The 21,232-nt window shown below is 35.8% G+C and overlaps 1 protein-coding gene across 5 annotated transcripts in view; it reads right to left on the bottom strand.

Annotated features, from left to right (window-relative positions):
- Positions 1 to 21,232, bottom strand: part of NOX4 (NADPH oxidase 4) — a 168,233-nt gene that overhangs the window by 123,858 nt on the left and 23,143 nt on the right. For all 5 annotated transcript variants that reach the window (XR_007144956.1, XM_047823952.1, XM_047823954.1 and 2 more), the window contains 5 exons: positions 19,907 to 19,991; positions 16,479 to 16,576; positions 12,563 to 12,590; positions 5,536 to 5,608; positions 1,151 to 1,231 (listed from right to left, as the gene is read on the bottom strand). Coding sequence is in view for 4 of the 5 variants with exons in the window: in XM_047823952.1 (XP_047679908.1) it covers positions 1,151 to 1,231; positions 5,536 to 5,608; positions 12,563 to 12,590; positions 16,479 to 16,576; positions 19,907 to 19,991 (365 nt within the window). In the remaining variant the exon portion in view is untranslated. The remainder of the gene's footprint in view (positions 1 to 1,150; positions 1,232 to 5,535; positions 5,609 to 12,562; positions 12,591 to 16,478; positions 16,577 to 19,906; positions 19,992 to 21,232) is intronic.

Raw genomic sequence — 21,232 nt, 5'->3', positions numbered from 1 at the left:
AAAGTTCTATTTTTAACTTTAGAGTAACCCCCATAATGTTCCCACAGTGGCTGCACCACTTTGCATTCCCACCAACAATACAAGGGGAGAGTTCTATTTCTCTACATTCTTGCCAACACTTGTTGCTGCTTGTGTGTTTGATTTTAGCCATTCTGACAGGTGTGAGGTGATATCTCAGTGTGGGTTTGATTTGCATTTCCCTGATGATTAGTGATGCTGAGCATGTTTCCATGTGTCTGCTGGCTATCTGGATATCTTCTTTGGAAAAGAGTCTGTTTTTCAATAGGATTATTTGGTTTTTTGGTGCTGAGTTGTGTAAGTTCTTTATATATTTTGTATACTAACCCTTTATCAGATATGTCATTTGCAAATATCATTTCCCATTCAGTAGGTTGTCTTTTAATTTTGTTTTTTCCTTTGCTGTGCAGAAGCTTTTTATTTTGATGTAGTCCTAATAGTTTATTTTTTGCCTTTATTTCCCTTGCCTCAGAAAGACATATCTAGAAAAATATCGCTACAGGCTGCTAGGCTTTTTTAAACTAAAACCTGGTAACTCTATTGTTACAAATTCCACAGCAGCAAGACATTAGGAATTCCTAAACTTTTAAGAAACATTAAAATACCTTCTTGAAGTTCTTTATTTCTTACTAACTTTCTCTTAGAGGTTACCACGATATAACTACATGGACTTTAAAAACTGCAACATTGTAAAAGAAGTAACTGTCTTTCAATTTTAATATACTTTTATACTAGATTCATTAAAATATGCTATGATAGGGATGTCTGGGTTGCTCAGTCAGTTAAGTGCCCAACTCTTGGTTTCAGCTCCTGTCAGGATTTCACATTTTGTGAGATCGAGCCTGTGCCGGGCTCTGGGCTGACACCATGGAGCCTGCTTGGGATTCTCTCTCCCTCTCTCTCTGCCCTGTCCCTCCTGCTCTCTCTCTCTCTCTCAAAAAAATAAAACTTTAAAAAATATATATGCTATGATAAAAACAGAACTATTTCTTCATTCTTGACACTACCCTCAATTCCATATAACCAAATAATTTTACCACTTTCTATAAAAATTTCTCTAGATTTATCTATCATTACCCTATTTTTAGGTATACATGATTTTAAAAATATTTTAAATATTTTTTAAACTTACCCTGAAACATGCAACATCAGCAGCATGTAGAAGACAAAGAAGAGATTATGAGTATACCAGAAGATGTCATAATTAGAAACTCTGAAAAAACAAATAACTTAATTTCAATGCCACTTTACATTCCATCATTTCAAACATATGTCAAAATTGAAGAAAGTTAAAATAGGAGTTCATCTGAGATTTATCTATTAAGACAAAAGTATTAACATATCATGCAGAGAGAACTGACAAAATTATAACTAACACTTCATAATTTTGAAGATTCTTTGTATTTCAAATAAAGATACATGGAAAGAATTAAAATGAAATGTTTGAAGTAATTATGAGTTTGAGGAGTAGGTAATAGGCGGATAATATGTACTTTCACTGTCCTTTTGATCAATATTCTCAATTTTCAGATGATACCTAAAACAAATAATCCTCCTATCCTAATACATAGTGTGAGAGTAGTCCAAAGGAAAGTAAAATTGAAACTAAATAGATGCTCATTACAGTTTTATATTCTTTTCCTGAACAGCCTACATGTTAAAAAAAAAAAAAAAAAAACAAAACACCTTGGTGTTACTGCCCTGGGGGAAACAAAGAGCCTCAAAAGAAGTGGTATGGTGAGCACAATTTATGGAACTTTTGAGAAAAGTAAGAAGACTAACATATTTTATTTCATATGTCTGGGTAGATATTCAAATATTAGAATCTTGGAGGTGGAAGGCAGATATTAGTAAAAGCTTCTTAGAGGATTCTGATACAACCCCTAGAACTTTCAGAACCCCTGAGATAAGCAATATCCAACTGGTTTGACATTTACTTCATCTACAGCTTTAGTTATTATAAGCAAGATCATTCATATCCTTGGATCATACGCTTTTTTGCACATAGCTGATTCTTTTTGAACCTAAATTCCTAGAAGTGGAATTGCTACATTGAAGGACACTCATTTTGTTTTTCATACACACTGGCAATTGCTCTCTGAAAATGTTTATCAATTATAAACCCAACTGTAGGTAGGAGAGGCTGTTTCCACAAACCCCAACTCCACTTTATACATTTTCATTATTTTATGTAAGTGGAATTGGATATGATTTCCTTTCTGTGTTACTCACCTTAAATTCTTCTGTGATTTATCTATTCATGATAATTATCCATTTCTACAGTATATTTTTCTTAACTGTTGTGTGTAAACTGTTTAAATTTTAACCATGTTCCATATAATTTAAGCATGTTCCATAGATTGTAAGAATTTATTATTGGGCAAAGTTTCTTTTAAATTTTAATGGCATAATTTTTTTACAGTTACCTCTAATTTATCTCAAATTTCATTCACTTAAGCCTTACTTTCTTCATAAGTTTGTAATGGCATCTTCATTATTTAGCAGCTTTTTATATATATCAAAGTCTCCTACAGGGCTTTCTATCAACTCTATCATTAGGTTCAATTCCTTGGTAATTTTTGCAGTTAAGTCCTATTCTGTTTGAAGTTACTGAAGCTTAATTGTGGTAATGTTTGGTAAGCCACATTCCCTTTTACTTCTCTTTGGAACATGTACGTAGATATTCCCTGAGATGAACTTTAGAACTGTTTTTGCTGAATTCAAAAAACAAAATAATCTATCTTTGATTTTGATGGGAATTACAACAAGCCTACAAAATGACTGAGGAAGAACTCCATTTTTGCAGTATGCAATCTTTATTAAAATATCTACTTATTTCCCTCAATGCAGTTCTGTGTTTTTCTATATAGATTTTAACTAGTTTCTTATTAAGTTTATTTCTAGATATTCCATGTTTTTATTATTTAGTTTTATTCAATTTCAAACTGATAATAGCTATTATATAAAAGCTATTTTTAATATTTGTTTTGTATTCATTTACCTATTACAATTCTTTTCTTTGGTATAACACTAATGTTTTTTTTTTCCATAATTCTCTTGGATTGTCTGGCAGAACAATTCCATATACCTTTCTGGAAATAAAGATGATTTATTGTTGCATTCTTTCTACTAATTCTAAATGTTTCATTTCTTATCATATATAATAATGGTAGAATTAAAAATATCACTTTTGGCATAATTTTCTTAGGAATGTATCTCGTGTTTCTTTTATGAGTTTAGTTCTGGCTTTTCTATTTTTTTTAATTCTATAAAGGAAATTAATTCCTAGTTTACTTATTTTAATTCATAACTAGGGCTAAGATTTAATAACCACCATTTAAAAATCTATTGAGATAAAAATATGTTTGTATTCCTGTCACCTGCTATTAAAATATTTACTTATTTTAATAGATTGACCCATAGTGAACCATTGGTGGATTACTAGACTACATTCAACTGTTAGAAATCAAACATTAGGGGCGCCTGGGTGGTTCAGTCGGTTGAGCGTCCGACTTCGGCTCAGGTCATGATCTTGCAGTCCGTGAGTTCGAGCCCTGCCTCGGGCCCTATGCTGACAGCTCAGAGCCTGGAGCCTGCTTCTGATTCTGTGTCTCCCTCTCTCTCTGCCCCTCCCCTACTCATGCTCTGTCTCTCTCACTCTCAAAAATGAATAAATGTTTAAAAAAAATTTTTTTTTTAAAAAAGAGATCAAACATTAGAAGAAAAAAAGAAATCAAACATTGGAGCCATTTATTCTCTTAATTTCTCTAACGCTTTATTTCCTCACTGGTAAAGAGAAGAGGAAGAAGAAGATTATCTCTGTGATCCATTTAAGAATTCACAATAAAGCTTGGAGAAAAGCAGAGTTGGTTTTAGTCTCTTTTAAAGACATGAAAAACTGAAGATTGATGAACATTCACTGAATTATTATGAGTACAAATATAATGGCTCGGTTGAAAATAGAAGCTGATCTTTACACTCCATTTTATAAAACTATCTCTCAATTAAGGATTTTTAATCGATGTAGAACATTCATAGATCTTCGATCTTGCAAATAAGTATGTCAGATGCCCTCATTTTCCTTTAAGAGCACTGAAAACTGAAAAATGTATGTTCTTTAATATGCCTTACCTAACTAAAATAAAATTTCTCCCCACAAAATTGGCACTCTTAAGTACTAATGTTAGAGATTTGATTTGCCTTTCTCTAAGGTGAGTTTTAATTCTTGTGAGAAGTCTTAAAAGTGTGCTTACTGTTTTGCCAAGCCATTCTACATCCAGATAGTTTTCCTCAGGACGTAAGTGCAAAAGTATGCAAAGACATATGGATGGGGGTGTTTGCTTCAGAACTGAAATACTATAAAAAATGGAATCAACCTAAAATATCCAACAATAGGGGAATTGGGAAAGTTATGTATATAGGATGATATGCTGTTCTAACAGTAAAGAGGATGACAGAGAGATATTTATTAATGTACAAAAATGTTCCTAACATATTTAAATAAGAAGCAGATTTAAAATAACATCTATAACATGATTCTGTATTAGTGACATACATAGACATAGCAAAAGAGAGATCAGTAGTGTGAAAGGGGGAAAAAGAGAGTGATGGTGGAGGTAGGAGGTGAGGACTGAGTGAGTAAAGGCAAGAAAGATTAAGCCTATAAACATCAAACCAGAAAGTTTATAGTGCTAAACTCTGGTGAGTTTACTTGCGACATTTTGGGGTGTGTGAATGTGTGCAGAGATGTTCTCAGAAGTGCAAAGATAGAATCATTTTGATATTCTATTAGGTAATTATTTTCAAAATGTGTATGCATGTTTTTCCATTAAATTTCCCATCTCAAGTACAATAATTGGGGATTTTTGTATACTATGTATTATTTCTTCTTTTTGCTTTCTGAACCAAAAAGTTGGACCTAGAAACACAAGATGCTGTAAAATATTGACATACAGAATGTATCTATCAAAAAGAACATGTGAAAGTATTCATGAAAATGTATGTCTGCAATTGCTCAAAATCTCGTAACCAGAAGAATAAATATGCATACAGATATTTTTGATTATTTTAGCAGATGTCAACTAACCATGTTCCCAAAGCTTCATTTAAAATACTACAATAAACTGCAACAGGAAATGAGTTATAAAATAATTATGTTATATTCCTTTGCATACATGTTGATTTCAATCTCATGTCTTGTAGAGATACACTATCCTTCAGAAGGATGACCCTGAAGAACTCAAATTTCCTCAGTCATCAAAAAGTCTCCACATGTTTCCTTACCAACACAGAACATTTGACTAAACAAAGAGATTTTTCAAAAGCAGGAAATGATATATGGAAATGTCTCTACTTCACTCTTAGTTTTCCAGAATAGTCCATTAACCATAATACTGGCTGCACTTGCTAAGTATTCCAGTTAATCAACACTTTTTCTGCATATGAAAATGAAGATAATCTGAGGAAAACTTAAATATTCGGGCCAGTAAACATTGATATAATGGGCCTGACACTCACCGTATTGCGTATGTAGAAGCTGTAATCATCAGGAAGAGCACCAGCACCATGCAGACCCCTGTCAGGCCAGGAACTATAAAAAAGTTATATAAGTACGTTTAACTTAAACCATACTGAGAAAAAAAGTACAAAAAATTATTACCTTAAAATCCAAAGGGCTACGGTGCTCTGTGGGAAGCCCAATTCAAATCACATATCTCTTTGTATGTTCCTTCTCAAAAAAAGCCCTTTTAAAATTAGCACAGATTCAAGGTACTTAAAACAAAGCAATCTTTTCTACCTTTAAAAGAAGAGTCCACCTTAGTATTTTCACGTATCCCACTCAGAATGCTGGATGTGTACATACTTCTGCGGGGACATGCTATCCCAAATGCACACAAGATATCAAATGCCAATAATGAAAACAACAGAGAAAAAGTAAACATGTTTAACGGGGAGGCAAGGAGGAGCAGGAGGGAAAGACTTCTAAAGGCACAAAAAAATTTTAAAGGGTGAGTGTTAAGATCTATTCCTTATATTGATAGTGATGATGGTTTTGTAAACATACCAAGTGTTAAAACTTATGAAACATGAGTGTGTATTAAAGAGATGCAATTAATTGTATCCTAATTCTACATGAATAAAGCTGTTTTAAAGGAGGAAAAAATATGCAATGGGACTGAGTTGATATCCAACACCTTTTACCGTTTTGGTTTTTCCACCACCGTATGAAAACTCCCTGACTCCCTCAGCCCTCCTTTTATGGAACTAATAGCTCCTCTAGTCTCAATTCAAATAATTTCTTTTGGGCTTCACTATCCGGAGTAATTTTAAAGAAAAAATAAACAAAACCTAAAGCTTTCTAAAAACCACAACTTCAACTGTAGAACAAAAAATGGTAGAGTTCAAGAAAAAAGAATTACAGTGTTGCTGTTTTAAGAACACTTGCAGGCCTATCACCTTAGTATGGAAAAACAGGCTGTTAATCAGCGTTTCTGATATAATAATCATTTTTTAACAAAGAAAAAAATGTGCAATGCTTTGAAAACTTAATACTGATGTGATAGATGGCTAAATCCAATGTTAGTCGGTACAGCATATCCAAAATGAAGAGTTGATATGCTGGATCAAAAACAACTAAAATCACAATAGTTGCATTTCGATTTATCTTATTAATACCAAATAAAATATCCCGTCTATAAGCTACTGTTATTTGCTCTTACAATCATACAAGCAACAGTAAGCCCTAAATAACCTGAGAGATTCCATCTTAAATCTTTATGGAAAGCTACTGAAACAATTGTGTCTCCAAAAGTATAGGCATTCCCCAACTTCTCTCCTTGCCAGGGAACCACCTAGAACATAGAAGGGCCATCATGAACTGTAAGCCTCTAGCAGAAGCAGACAAGCTGGGAACAATACAGGAGCAATACAGATGTGCATCATTAGGATTCCAACAGTTTGGAATCACTGGAAAATGCTAGAAATCTCAGTACAGTAGAAACAAGTTTCTACTTATAAAGGGCCACATGAGAAATAAAGGAGCTAGTTCTTGTATGCTTAACACTTGAACACTCTCTCCTCCTTGGTCTTCCCAATATACAGATTTGGAAGCCTAACAATACTTGCCTTTCCTGATATGCCTAATCCAAATCATCTCTTCTCTATACTTCTTTTCCAGGGCCCTCCCTCCCCTTCCTCTTTGCCATTGCCCCAGGTGAATACTAACTTCCTAGGGGTAAGAGAAGAACAAGACAACTATATATAACTAGTTCACACTTAAGGACTAACAGTACAGAAAAATGGTATTTACAAAAAACAGCATGCCTACAAAATGGCCCAGCCTTTCCACCCCCAAGTATTTCCCCCAAAGAATCTCAAATACACATCTACACAAAGACTTGTTCAAAAATATTCATAGCCACTTTATTTTTTTAACAGTTAAGGCCTATAAACAATTGAAATCTCCATCAACAGATGAATGGGTAAATAATTGTGGTATTATCTCTACCTGAAACACTAATCAGCAATTTAAAAAAACCACCATGTGCTATATGCAACAACATACATGAATCACAAAATTATTAGACTGAGTGAAAACAGCCAGACATTCTTCCACTTAAAAAATCCCAAGAGTACAAACTCTGTGATTCTTTTTACATAATATTCTATAAAACCCAAACCATTCTCCAGTGATAGAAAGCAGATCAGTCTCAGGATGCATTATAAAAGCACAAAAAGCTTTGTGGAATGATAAATATATTTGTTATCTTGATTTTGGTCTTGGCTTCACAAGTGTATATATATGTCAAAAATCAATCAAATAGCATAATTTACATATGCATTTTCTACTGGGCTCCAATTATAAGTCAATAAATTTGAAAAAGAAAAAAAAAGAGGAGGTCTTTCTCTCTGGCTTCAAGTAATTAAAAAAAAAAAACTTATTTGACCAAATGAATAAATAAATGATAGAATCCCAGATGGCTCCATGATGTAAAATTTGTGGTTGCAGAGGCCTTTCCAATAATTTTCTTGGGACTTTATTAAGGTCTACTGTGTCTGCATACAAGGCTTCCCATGTGGTTCTAAATATGCCAGGATTAGCTATGGAATGTCTACAAATCACTTCATCAGGACACCTGAAAAAACTAAATATGTTTAGTGTAGAGGCATAATTTCCAAAGTATATTGTTTGAACAGTAATTCTTTGTGATATTAATTTCTATTTCTCAAAAGCATAATAATAATTCCTTACAGAGTCACAGAACACATTAGTATATTAAAGTCTCTGGGAAGTACTAGCACTAAGAAACCAGAAACAGATCTTTCCTCAAACATATAACCAGTGAACACCTTTTAGAACAGAACACGAAAAACATACTGGAAAGATTCAGAGGAGGTGAAATAGTTGACATCAGTCACTTGAAGATGAAGTAGACATCTTGGCCGATGGGATGCACATCCTGGGATTAATGCTCCCATTACTGTCCCTTAGGCCAAACTCCAATCTCACTGGAGGAGAATCAATTCAACACTTTTTAATGTTCTTTCAGATTTATGAAGTTATCTTTTTTATCTAAAGGATTCATGTTTCCTTTCTATCTCCCAGAAATATAAAAAGATCAGACTTTGTAATTTATAAAGTAATAGGCCAGCTCAATGAAGAAGAAAAAGTTACTTATAATTAACAATGAAAAGGAAAAATTATTATAATTACAATGGTCAATAAAAGGGGAGTGCCTTAAGAAGTTACAATTTCTGACATTGGAATTAAACAAAGGTTAGCTAACTGATTATCTAGATGTTGTAAAGATCGATGTAACAAGTAGTAGAGTTACATAAATGGCTTTTATCTTCAGTGTATTTTTTCTAGGTATCTGTAATGTACTATTAGGTGATAGAAAAAATGAATCCTGCTCTAAAAGAAATTCTAGTCCAGTATGGGAGACAAGATAAGCAGACAAATGCAATAAAGGGCATTAAGTGCTGAAAGAGAGCTAAGCATTGAGTGTTTTCAGGGTACATCAAGGGGCACCCTAACCTAGCTTTTGATGACAGCTCATCTAAGACCCAATATATTAGTTTCTATTACTACACACATTCCAAAATTCAGGAAGCACAGGTTGGAAATTATGGAGCTAGTCAAAGCTTACTCGGCCATCTTACCTGCCAGAAAGTACATTATGAACTCTCTGAATCCTTCAAATTATAAAGCAAAACCTACACTTGTTTCCTTAGGAAATGACATGCTTGTATGTTTATTCTTATTACTTTTTATCTATGCATATTGGATTTCATTAATTAGTTGCCTTTAAAAGGACTGCAGTATACTCCCAAGTCTAGAAGAAACTGACAGAACGTTTTCATCCACATCCAGATGTGGTCAGAAATATACCATCTTGTACTCATTATCCTGTTTTTTTCCAACAAAACTGGAAACACAATTCTATTTGTTTTTGAAGGCTTTTCTAATTGAAACTGGATAGTATGCATTTTATTCTCATCATACAAGGTACTACCAAATTTGGAAATGACATACTAAATATTTTGAAATCCATGTCTGAATAATACAATCTTTTAAACTTGTTTTATTTTATAAATTCTTAATGTTTTTAACATTTCTTACTGAGTGATCTAACTACCATATTTCATGTCACTTGAACTGCCACAGACTTTATTTTCTACAAAACCATCTTAATTTCTCAGTTGTAGATTACATTGAAAAATATGTAAAGACAGAGAGAAGACTCTATGTAACATTAAACAACCTAAAATCTAAGAAATCTATTAACCAATAAAAGGTAGACTTTATCACTAGAACACCTAAAAACATGCATGCATTCCTCCACCAGAAACTTGATTTTTGGGGCACTAGGGTGGCTCAGCCAGTTGGGTGTCTAACTTTAGCTCAGGTCATGATCTTGCGGTCTGTGAGTTCGAGCCCCTCATCAGGCTCTGTGCTGACAGCTCAGAGCCTGGAGTCTGCTTCGGATTCTGTGTCTCCCTCTCTCTCTGTCCCTCCCCTGCTTACACTCTGTCTCTCTCTCTCAGAAATAAATAAACATTAAAAATTAAAAAAAAAAAAAAAGAAAAAGAAACTTGAGGGGCACCTGGGTGGCTCAGTCGGTTAAGCGGCCGACTTCGGCTCAGGTCATGATCTCGCGGTCCGTGAGTTCAAGCCCCGTGTCGGGCTCTGTGCTGACAGCTCAGAGCCTGGAGCCTGTTTCAGATTCTGTGTCTCCCTCTCTCTGACCCTCCCCCATTTATGCTTTGTCTCTCTCTGTCTCAAAAATAAACGTCAAAAAAAAAAAAATTAAAAAAAAAAAGAAACTTGATTTTTCCTTGGCACCGTACCTAACAACATTCATAGCTATGAAACGGTATTTTAATCATAGACTTACTAGTAATACAAAGCTAGACTAAGTCTATTTGTAGAAAACCATCCCTTCTCCCATTGCCATCCTTTGATTCTGCTTTGTTCTCTCACCTACTACTCAGTAGGGTCAATCAGATGCTCTAGAAGCTCCAGACTCATACATAGGGCTTCTGGGCTGTGTTCCAAGCTGACAACCTGAGAACCTGGCACCTTCTGGCCAGCACCGAATTTCTTTCATGAAATGGTGTAGACTGGGACACTAAAAGGATAGTGATATACTGGTTTGTTTTTCAAATTGTTTGTAGTGACAGAAACTCCACAAAACAAAACAACACAAAAAAATGTACCTGAGGCTCTGCATGCCCTAGGGGAAGCCCTGCCTTACACTGGAAAAGCTCACATTCAGGTGGAAAAGACCATGCATGTACGGGAAATAAAGTATTCTCCAGCATAGTATTTTACTATGTGTCTTTAGGAACCCATGCCAAAGAAGAGAGCAGCTCTGCCTTCAAGGAGGAATTTGTGCATGATGGGGTGTGTCAGTTGAGGCTGGAGGCTGAGCAGAAGCTGAGCAGGTTAAAAAAAAGAGAGAGAGAGAGAGAATAGGGTAAGAGAGTAGACAAAAGTTAGGTGTTGTGAGAAGGGAATTACAACAGTATGATGAGATGTTCAGTAAGGGTGAAACAGAAGCTCCTGAGATACCTGGGAAGGTTAATAACATTCATGGTCAGGTCACACTACAGAGAGAGGTTCTCTAGAATGGAATCTGGAAATTCGTATTTTTAAGTATCATCTCTACTTAGTCCAACATCACTCATGGAAACTTCTGGGAAAAAACATGGGATGGTGGGGTTTCATGCTAGATGGAGAGATCACCTGCTTATATATAAGTATTCATTACACTAAGACTCTGAATGTAATATCTTGGTCATATGAGACATCTTTTTATATGTCTGTAAACTAAACTTTCCCAAACATTTTAAATGTCTCCATGTTTCACCCATACTTTGTGCTGTACAAAATAATATTAAAACAAAGTTCTTGGATATTTCTGTAAAATTAATTCATATGAACCAAAAAATACATTGATTCACACATAAGGTTTTGTTTTTCTGCTTTTTCTGCCTCTTATTTCTCATCAAATTCTTAAGGCTTAAATGAAAAACATATTTTCAATGAGCAAAGTTGTAAACAAAACTAAATTGTGTTCCTACAGAGAAAACTGTGGAATACTTTGCATACACAGACAGAAAAAAAAAAACCATATTTTATAAATCAAAATATACCACTGTGTCCTCACTTGTGACAAGGAAGGGGAAAAAACATCTGAATTATTATTATTTTCATCATAATATTGACTGAAAAGAAAAACAATGCATTTGACAGAGCCATGCACCTCAGTCTCCGATGCAATTTTGATCCTTAATAGGGTGTTTGCGATAGCCAAGCCTTTATGATAGACCGTCTCAACTACCTAATTGTCCTTACCACTGAAATATGTGCTAAAAATCCCCCAAATGCAGTTTTCTCCTTTCATCATGTAAGGTTGAGAAAGAGAAGAATTTTAGTAAGAATTATACAAACAACAGGACAAAATTTTGAGATGCTTAAATGCGCTTTAACAAATTAATAGTCTAGACTCAGCTTTCATGGACAACATGCTTGGAAAGGAAAAGTAAATGACAAATGAAAAAGGAGTCCCATTGCAAGAAAACTAATGGATTTTAATGACTGTTTCTCCCCTTTTTACATAGGTTATAAAGATGACAAAATATCCTACTAAATTACTGAGTTATAAGAGCCACATTGATATTCAGAATGCTTGGTGTTTCTTTCCAGTACCTTGAGGGCAAGAGACTATTCTATGTGTATCATCTCCAACAGGACTATCACAGCCGTGGGCACAAAGCCTATGGGATCACATTGTTGTTACTGGAAGAACATATGGAAGGCAAATGCATTTACTTATTTTTACTCTTAGTTCATCTGAACCCCACTGTTTGCCTTGTCCCCTGCTTTCGTTGCAACTTATGCTTAAACTCCTAACATTGGTTCTGACTGCAAATTTTCCATGTTATATCTTAACATATATTTAATTGCTATGTAGTTTGATGATGCTTATTTTCAAAGATTTCCCTGAATCTGCAGAAAGAGCAATGAATAACAACTTACCAGTTGTGAAGAGAAGTTTTCTAGGATCCTGAGAAAAAGGGAAAAAAATTGACTGAAAAATAGAACATTGATAATGTAAAATTCTACAAGGAATCTGCTGGGTATCAGATCCATTATGCATTTCAGATGCATTCTCCCAATGGAAATGAGAAATTCAATTAAGTTTCATAATGTTTTCATGACACTAGAGGAGATCATAACAAGTACAAAATCACACAGAGAAGACTATCCTTCTGAGAAAGAAAGAGCACGGGATGAAGAGTCAGAAAGTGTAGACTTTCAACTTCATGGCTAATTACAAATTAGTAGCAGTGGCCTGAAGCCCACACTATGACCATTTGGAGACTCAATATCTTTGTCTATAATGTGGAAACATTCATACATACTTTGTCCACCATAATTGTCAAATTGCACCTTTAAGATGTCAAGACAGTGAAAATCAAAAGTAGTAAAATATATAGGGAGGGCTGTACACTGTAAATTCAGTGCAAAGAATACTAATGGAATACTTACAATATTTCAAATACTGTGAAAAGTAGTGACAATATTCAAATAAAGAGGATGGGTTCCTGTTACTCAGAAATATAAAAATTAATCTTGTTAGTGTAATCTTTCCTTTAAACTACATCTCTTGTGGTGTAATGGACCTTAGGCAACTCCCTTTGTATCTTCTGAGATCAATCCCCAGTAGATTTGTGGATTTGTTTTTCATCCTAATGGTGCTTAATATTGCACAACTTTTGAAATTCTTTCCTATGCCTCCATTGAAGCTGGAGTCAGCCCAACCTATATACAAACTGGGAAGCCATTTATATGAAATAATTGCAGAAGCCTTGAATAAGGGCCACTTGCCCAGCAAGAGCATAACTTCATCCTGCCGGGGCCAGATGACTTCTATCTCTGACATTAGGAACATAGCTAAAGGGTAACCTAGAGTAACCTAATATATAAACAGCTAGTGAAAATACAAGACCAGCTGAACAAAGAGGTAACACCAGAAATCTGAACCAATAGCTGTGGGAACTCAGAGGATGGAACAATTACTACTGCCAGGGAATGAGGATGGAATGTGAGAGAGCAGGAGACAGTTTCACACATGACAGGATGAGGCAGATTCGGGTAGGCCATAAAGAGTGTGCCACCCAGTAGCCCGAGGGTGGGTCACTAGAAATCTGGAGAAGACAGACAGAGACCACAAAGCATGGACAAAGGTTGCTTGTCACAAATCCTTCTTTCTCAAAGACAACTCACAGAAGACTCTGTTTATGCATGCAGTGTGTGTGTGTGTGTGTGTGTGTGTGTGTGCGTGTGTGTGTGTGTGTGTGTGTGTGTGCGTGTGCTTGTGTTTTCATCTTCATCTAGCACATTGTCTGATACCTACAAGTTGCTCAAAAATAAAGAAGAGGGAGAAAAAAGAGAAAGAAGTAAGGAAGGAAACAAAGAAAGAAATATAAATTAAAACAATGAGTTACCATTTTTCATCCTTCAGACTGGCAGAAATTAAAGAAAAACAAAAAACAAGGCAGGTGTAGCTATAAGCATTCTGACAAACTTGGTAGAAGTATGTCCACTGGTGAAGCCTTTCTGGAAGGCAATTTGGCAATGTCCATCAAAATTAAAAATGTGCAGGGCGCAAAAATTAAATATGTGGGTGGCTCAGTCGGTTAAGCAGCCAACGCTTGATCTCTGCTTAGGTCATGATCTTGCTGTTTGCAACTTTAAGCCCTGCATCCAGCTCCTCGCTGACAGCACAGAGCCTGCTTGGGGTTCTGCCCCTCCCCTGCTCTCTCTTGCTCGCTCTCTCTCTCAAAATAAAAATAAACTTTAAAAAAATAAAAAAATAAAAAAAAACCTAAAAATGTGAACACCTTTGAAACAAAATTCTACTTCTAGGGATCTGTCTAGTGGAAGCATATAAAAAAATCGATTTATTGGAGAGTGGTTCATAACAAAGACTCAACAACAACCTAAACATCTGTGAATAAGGAAAAGTCTAAAATAAACTGTCACACATTAGTACGAAGAGAATGATAGATCTATACTCTTTGATACAGCAAGCTACCGCACATGTAATTATGGAAATAAGAAAATTGTTGATGAGAATGTTTCATAAAATACCACTCAAAGTATCTTATAAGAGAACAGAAAGTTATTAACTGTGGCTACTTTTGGAGAAAAGGGTTTCATTTTTTAAACTTCATTTTCTTGAGAGTTTTAAAATATTTTCTTTTGAGCATGTAAGCTGCATAAAGTTAAATAAAGTTAATAACTACAGACCCTAATATGACTAAAAATATTAAAATATTAAGCAAAAGCATATGACATTTAAATGATAGAACCTTTAGGGGCACTTGGGTGGCTCAGTTGGCTAAGCGCCTGACTCTTGATCTCAGCTCAGATCATGATCTCAGGGTTTCATGAGATCAAGCCCCACATGGGACTCCGCACTGACAGCGTGCAGAGCCTGCTTCAGCTTCTCTCTCTCCCTCATTCTCTGCCCCTCCCCTGCTCTCTCTCTCTCTCTCTCAAAAATAAATAAACTTTTGTCCATCTCAAAAATAAATAAACATTTTAAAAAAAAAAAATGATAGAACCATTATAGTTATTAAAGACTTAAGATTACCAAAACAAAAGAGAGAAGCAAAGAAGGAAAGATAAAGACTGGCGTCGCTTCGGTCCTGGCAACGTCCTTGGCATGGCAGGACGTCTCTGTGTGGCAGAGGCAGGAAACCAGGGAATCCGTGTGCTATGGGCAGAGGAGGATACAGGAATAGGAGTAGGTAGCAGGAGATGGAAAAAGTGGTGGCTCCATTCTGAAATCATTACAGGTGAAGAGCTTCCACTGGCATGCAACAAAGCTGGATTTGTCAGTGGTTCTTAATGCTGGGTGCTCAGTGCAATTATCAATGCTTGACCCCAATGCACACCAGTTAAACCATTTTGACTTTTTTAAGAATACTAGTGTCTGGTCAAAGAACTTAGCAAAGGCTGCTTGCTATTTTGGTTTTGTGACTTGTTTCTGTGTTTGTTGTCGGTGTTCCCTTTGTTTTGTTTTGAAAAAGAGATCAAGCACATAACCATAGCAGTATTCGTCTAGATAACTCAGGTGATACGTGGAAGAGAAAATGGAGCTGGGGAAGAGAGGGAACAATCCTACAAAGTCACTACCAGACTTAGCAGAACAGGGAGGGGGTGTGATCAAATTCAATGCCCAGTAGTTTGATTTTTAAGCAGTCTTGCCATGAAGCAAAGGAAGACAGGAAAAGTCAGGATGAAAGTACTGAGCAATAGAGAGCTAACCAGGGTTATACATGTGTTCATCAGGCTCTGGCCTGCCACCCCGCACATACAATTTCACTTCATGCGTGGCTTCACATGGAGAAAAGCAGCCCTAAATAATAATGCCCGCACCAGAATTCAGCTCCAGGTCACCTATTTCAAGGATTAAAACAAAACCGAGTAACCACTAGAACTCAATAGTATTTTTTTAAGTCAAATAAACTGATTACTCAGGATCCTCAAATAGTCAACCTGGGTCTCTGCCCTTTCTTGCCCAAGTTCTTAAAAAAAAAAAAAAAAAAGAACTTTTGCCCTGTAAAGACACCGCTGGCCGTCTCCGCTGGATAGGAACCAGACAACGCTGTTGGGAGGCAGAAGGCAGGCCTGAGTGGCAGCCGTCGGAACACGGCGAAATATAAAAAGTAGACACTCTCCACCTCCCATTTGCAGCAGGAGAGACTGTGAAATAGTAATTACCTATATTTTCTACTGAAAAGGAACAAAACTCAACTTGACAACTGCATTTTAAAAGCACTCAAAGGGAGCAGCAAGGTACAAATTTTCCGTGAAAATCACATACCTTCATCAGTCACCTCACCACAAGTGAAAGGAAAATGAGAAGAGGGAGACCACCCACCTCATCTCGGTATCTTGCAGCATTCAGTTCCACGAAATCTTCACTGTAATTCACTGAGAAATTGAGGGCGTTCACCAGATGGGCAGCCACGTGCACACCTACGGAATCACATGAGGCCCAAATCAGTGGGGCTTTTCTATACGCTCCACAAAGAGGGCTCATTTCCTCTCCCTCAGTAAACACAGGCTCAAACTTTGACAGCTGATCTGAGCAATAAAATATTAAATTGAAAGGGGAAATTTTAAAGACACAAAAATCTTGATTACTGACAGTTTAGTATTAGAAATCATGTAAAGAAACTGAATTTTCAAAAGCTAGAATAAAATAACCCTAGCAAGTGAGGGTTAGGAAACTCATACATACACACTTACACACGTAAATGTATGAGGATATGAGCGTGCATTTACTTATTTAACAGCTCCTGGATATTTGAGTTGTTCTACATTTTTCATCTCTCCTCTAGCTCTAAATCTGTTGCATATATCTTGTGATTTTCCACTGCCACTCAACCTAAAATATAGACCCCCTGGAAGGCTTTTAACTAGTCAAAATTTCTCACAACCCATAAATTCAAATCATAGCATCCTAAACCCAACAGCAAAAGTGTTGGCAATCACTTCGTTGGTATTAAAAACTCGGGAAAGTAATAATTACCATTTAACAATCTATCTACAGTGGCACAGTAGACAGAGAGCTCAACTGACTCAGAGCTCTTGGAAAAGATGCACGTGTTAGGGAGTTACTACAGAGTTGAAGACAAATTCATTTTGGCATGGCCAGGGAAAAGGAAAATTATCTTGAAGAGGCTGGAAAGGAAGCAGAAAACAAACTTGTGCATTGAATGATACCACATTCCCCCTTCCCAATCTTTTCTTGTAGGTGAAATAAGGGAGGTGAAAGAACAACAGATAATAGTTGGAAATCCAGTTTTCTTGGCCACACTGTTTACCTACCAACGCCTCAGATTAGTTCTCTGTAAAATGACAATGACAGAAATAGGAGATTTAATGAGATGAGTAACCTGAAACTGGTTTGTGAACCATTACAGTCTATACAAATTTTCTGTTTCAACAGAAAACATGGTATGGAAACTGGAAAACTCTAGGGTCCCCTCCAACCTAGCATATGAGATGTAGATATGCCAAAAGTTCTAAAGTACTCAGAAAGCACACAGAAGTAAGAGAAAGACTAGAATGCTAAATAAAAAGTTAGCTAACTGATTGATAAGCTCCTGCCAGAATCAAAAAAGGAAAAGGTCCCATAAAAAGCAGACAGGAAGTTAGAAGTGGGTTAACTAACAAGCAAGTACAGAGTTAAGGAAATTTTTAAAAGGGTGCCCTGGTGAGACCCAACTATGGCATAGGCATAAAGTGTAATTTAAGCAAAATTGTGTGTCCTATAGCTTTATCATGTCTGAAATATATAAGCTTTAAAAAAGTCCCTTCATTTTAAATTAAAGGTTTATATGTTAACTACATACATAGATTATGGGTCATTCTTTCTGAATTCTCCTGAAAAAAAGCCCTAGGTAACAGCTGTATGAGATATACCCTTAAGGGATACATTCACCTTCTTTAAAGATCTTTTAGGTCAAAAGATCTTTAAAGATTTTTAGATTCAGGGCTTCTAATTTTAGGGAGCAGGGAGAAAGCCAGGCCAGACATTTTGAATAGATTTTCCCATTTAATTCTCACAGCAAAACAATTAGGTGGGTAGAAGCATCCCTATTCTACAGATAAGAAAATTAAGGTTTGGGGCACATAAGTGGCACAGTCAGTTAAGTTAAGTGTCCAACTCCTGATTTCCACTCAAATCATGATCTCACAGTTTGTGGGATCACAGCACGGGGCTCCATACTGTCATCTTGGGATTCTCTGTCTCCTTCTCCCTCTGCCCCTCCCCCACCTGCACACACGTGTGCATTCTCTCTCTCCCTCTCTCAAAATAAGTAAGTAAACATTAAAAAAAGAAGAAGAAAAAAAAAACTAAGGTTAAAAGAGGCAACGTATCTAAGGTCAGACAACTAGTGAGTGGCAGAAAGCAAACCCTCTGGAATGTTTCTTCACGGCAAGACTCTACCCGGTCTCAGTCTGGTTGTTCGCCAGCTGAACCAGAATATTTGGACACAGCTACAGTTTAGAACAAATCAAGTTACAAATATGTCAACATTCCCTGACACTCCTCCTTTTCTGACCTTTCACTCTCTGTGTCCTAATCCAGCCCTAACCCTTACCACACCCTTGGTCCTCATCTCATCCTGGATTCTTACTCCATACCCAGACTTTTGGGCTGGATGGATTCCTGATCCCACCCCTGAGCCTCTCCCTGTCTCTCTCCTCCAGAGGTGGAAACCACCAATACGAGGATGTCCAGGGATAAAACGGTGCAGATGCCTGTTTCAAAAATACTTGGCAACCTTTTAAAAGCTGAAAGCTTAATGATCTCTTGATAATAGCTGCATCAAAACACGTCTGATTCAAAATAGCCATACATACATATCCAGACCAATGTCCCTGGTGTCAAAACAGCTATGTCCTATCAAATAATGGCCAGACAGAAATGTCAGTTGCTACGCCACTGAGATAATTAACTCCTGAGATTACAAACCATAACTAATTCTATCCTAAAAACTTCATATGGGTGATCTCATTTTAGTCTTAAAACCATGAGGCAGGTGCTATTGTGAATCCATTTTATGATTAAAACAACAACAAATCAAAGATCAGAGAGCTTATGTCACACAGTAAGGCAGGAGGGCGTTCGGGATAGAGCGTACACGATTCATCTCCAGAGTCCATGTAGTTAATAAATATGTTTATTATTTTCTGTTCCAAAAATTTGAAAAGTATCATATAAATGCTCAAGATAAAAATTTATTTTAAAAGGATCTTTTAAAAACCAAAAGATTCTCACTTGATACTTTAACTTGGAATTGAACAGGATACATTTCCACAAGCTTTTTGACATTTACTCTTCAACCCAAGTATTAATATCAAAGAAACATTTATCAAATATAATTTTGAATGGACTCACGTTGTATGAAGGTACAGTTCACATTCTAATTTGTATGCATTTGAACTCCTATCATATCTTCACTTTTAAACCTTAAAAACTTCTATTTCTTTTCATCTTTCTGAATGAAATTATTTACTTTTGGAAAACAATTATTAGCAGCTTGAGGGCCAACTTTCATACATTATAATGTGAAACACACACACACACACATATATATATATTTAATGTATAAGATATGTTCATTTTCTGTAACACCATTAGGCAACTCTCTTTAAATACACAGTAAAGAAAAATTAAGGCATATAGTAAGAAAACCACAAGTTGGACAGCAAATAATTTATGGAACAATAAAAATACCATTCATAAAATGTGTTCTTCTAACACAATATGTTAATATCTTTTGGTTTTCTCACCTGAAAAAATGCAGATAGTAACACCACAGGTTATATGGAATGTTCTGCTTTTATCCAACAGTCTTCTGGTTCTCCTGCTTGGAACCTAAATAAAATTTGGCATGGTGAAAATCATGCAGCAAATAAGATACCTGTAGAGTTTTTCATTAAAGCATTGTTTATGATGTCAAAGTTTTGGAAATACAGCAGAAACCTAGGAAGTAAAAGCTGATGAGGTGAATTATGATATATCTAATCAGTGGAACACCCGAACATTACAGAGAATGTAAGAAGGCTTATTACTGATGTGGAAAGATGTGTGAGACAACAGCTAGGTAAACCAATTATAACATGTAAACTATACTATAATCCCATATTGTTTAAAGTCAATGGCAGTATATGCCAATCTGAAGGCATTTACCCCAAAATGTAATCAGTAATATTAGGAGAAACCTTCCCTGATCATGATTTCTGTAATGTTTGAGTTGTACAATATATATTATTTCCTTTTGTAGTCAAGAAAATAAGATTATTTTTAAATGAAGCAATTTCATCTATGGTTTTAAATGTCTTCATAATCTTATAAAAAATAAAATGTCAAGCATCTTTGAGTACCTAGTTTCACATCAGGGGACAGTTCTTTAAGACTTATTAAATACTGAGAGACTTAGGTGGCCACGTTTCATTTCCTGCTGTTTATCTTCTCTTTCTTCTCACCAAGCCAATAGCCATCCATAGGCATCAAAACCTAGCATTTTACAATGGCAGGCAACCTACAGAAAGAGTTATTTCCACAAATTACTGTATTAAAAGTAAAGAGTTTCTAAATATAATTACATGAAAAGGTTGAGAAGTTTTACTGCAGTAAATCCGCTTATATAAACTTCACAGAACATCAAAGTGACCTCATATTAACAACTTCTTTTAAAGTATCAGTATTGATCCAGCAATGCCTTACTATCTCAATGAAGAAACCACACACACACACACACACACACACACACACACACACACACACATATACCACACACCAGGATAACTGAAGACAAAAAATAATTTCAATTGAGTTTCAATTTCCAAAACGTTTTTCTGTTTTCTTACAACCTTCATTTTGCAACACTAAATATCACACACGACATCACATCTTAATCAAGACATCTTCTCCAATCCTACTACATAGCTTAAAACATGTCTGTGTTTGAAAAGGAGGTAAATCACCACCAACACCAGCAGTCACCCTATATATTGCCCAAAGTCCACAGGGCTCTCGCTTGCTCACCTGCACTTAACTAAATGAAAACACAAGGTCTCAATGAGGCATAGTATTCAGGAAAAAATCTCAGAACT

The sequence above is a fragment of the Prionailurus viverrinus genome, chromosome D1 (genome assembly GCF_022837055.1).
Source record: "Prionailurus viverrinus isolate Anna chromosome D1, UM_Priviv_1.0, whole genome shotgun sequence".
NCBI classification, from domain to species: domain Eukaryota; kingdom Metazoa; phylum Chordata; class Mammalia; order Carnivora; family Felidae; genus Prionailurus; species Prionailurus viverrinus.
The sequence above is the reverse complement of the archived record's forward strand: the minus strand, read 5'-3'. Positions and strand labels throughout refer to the sequence as shown.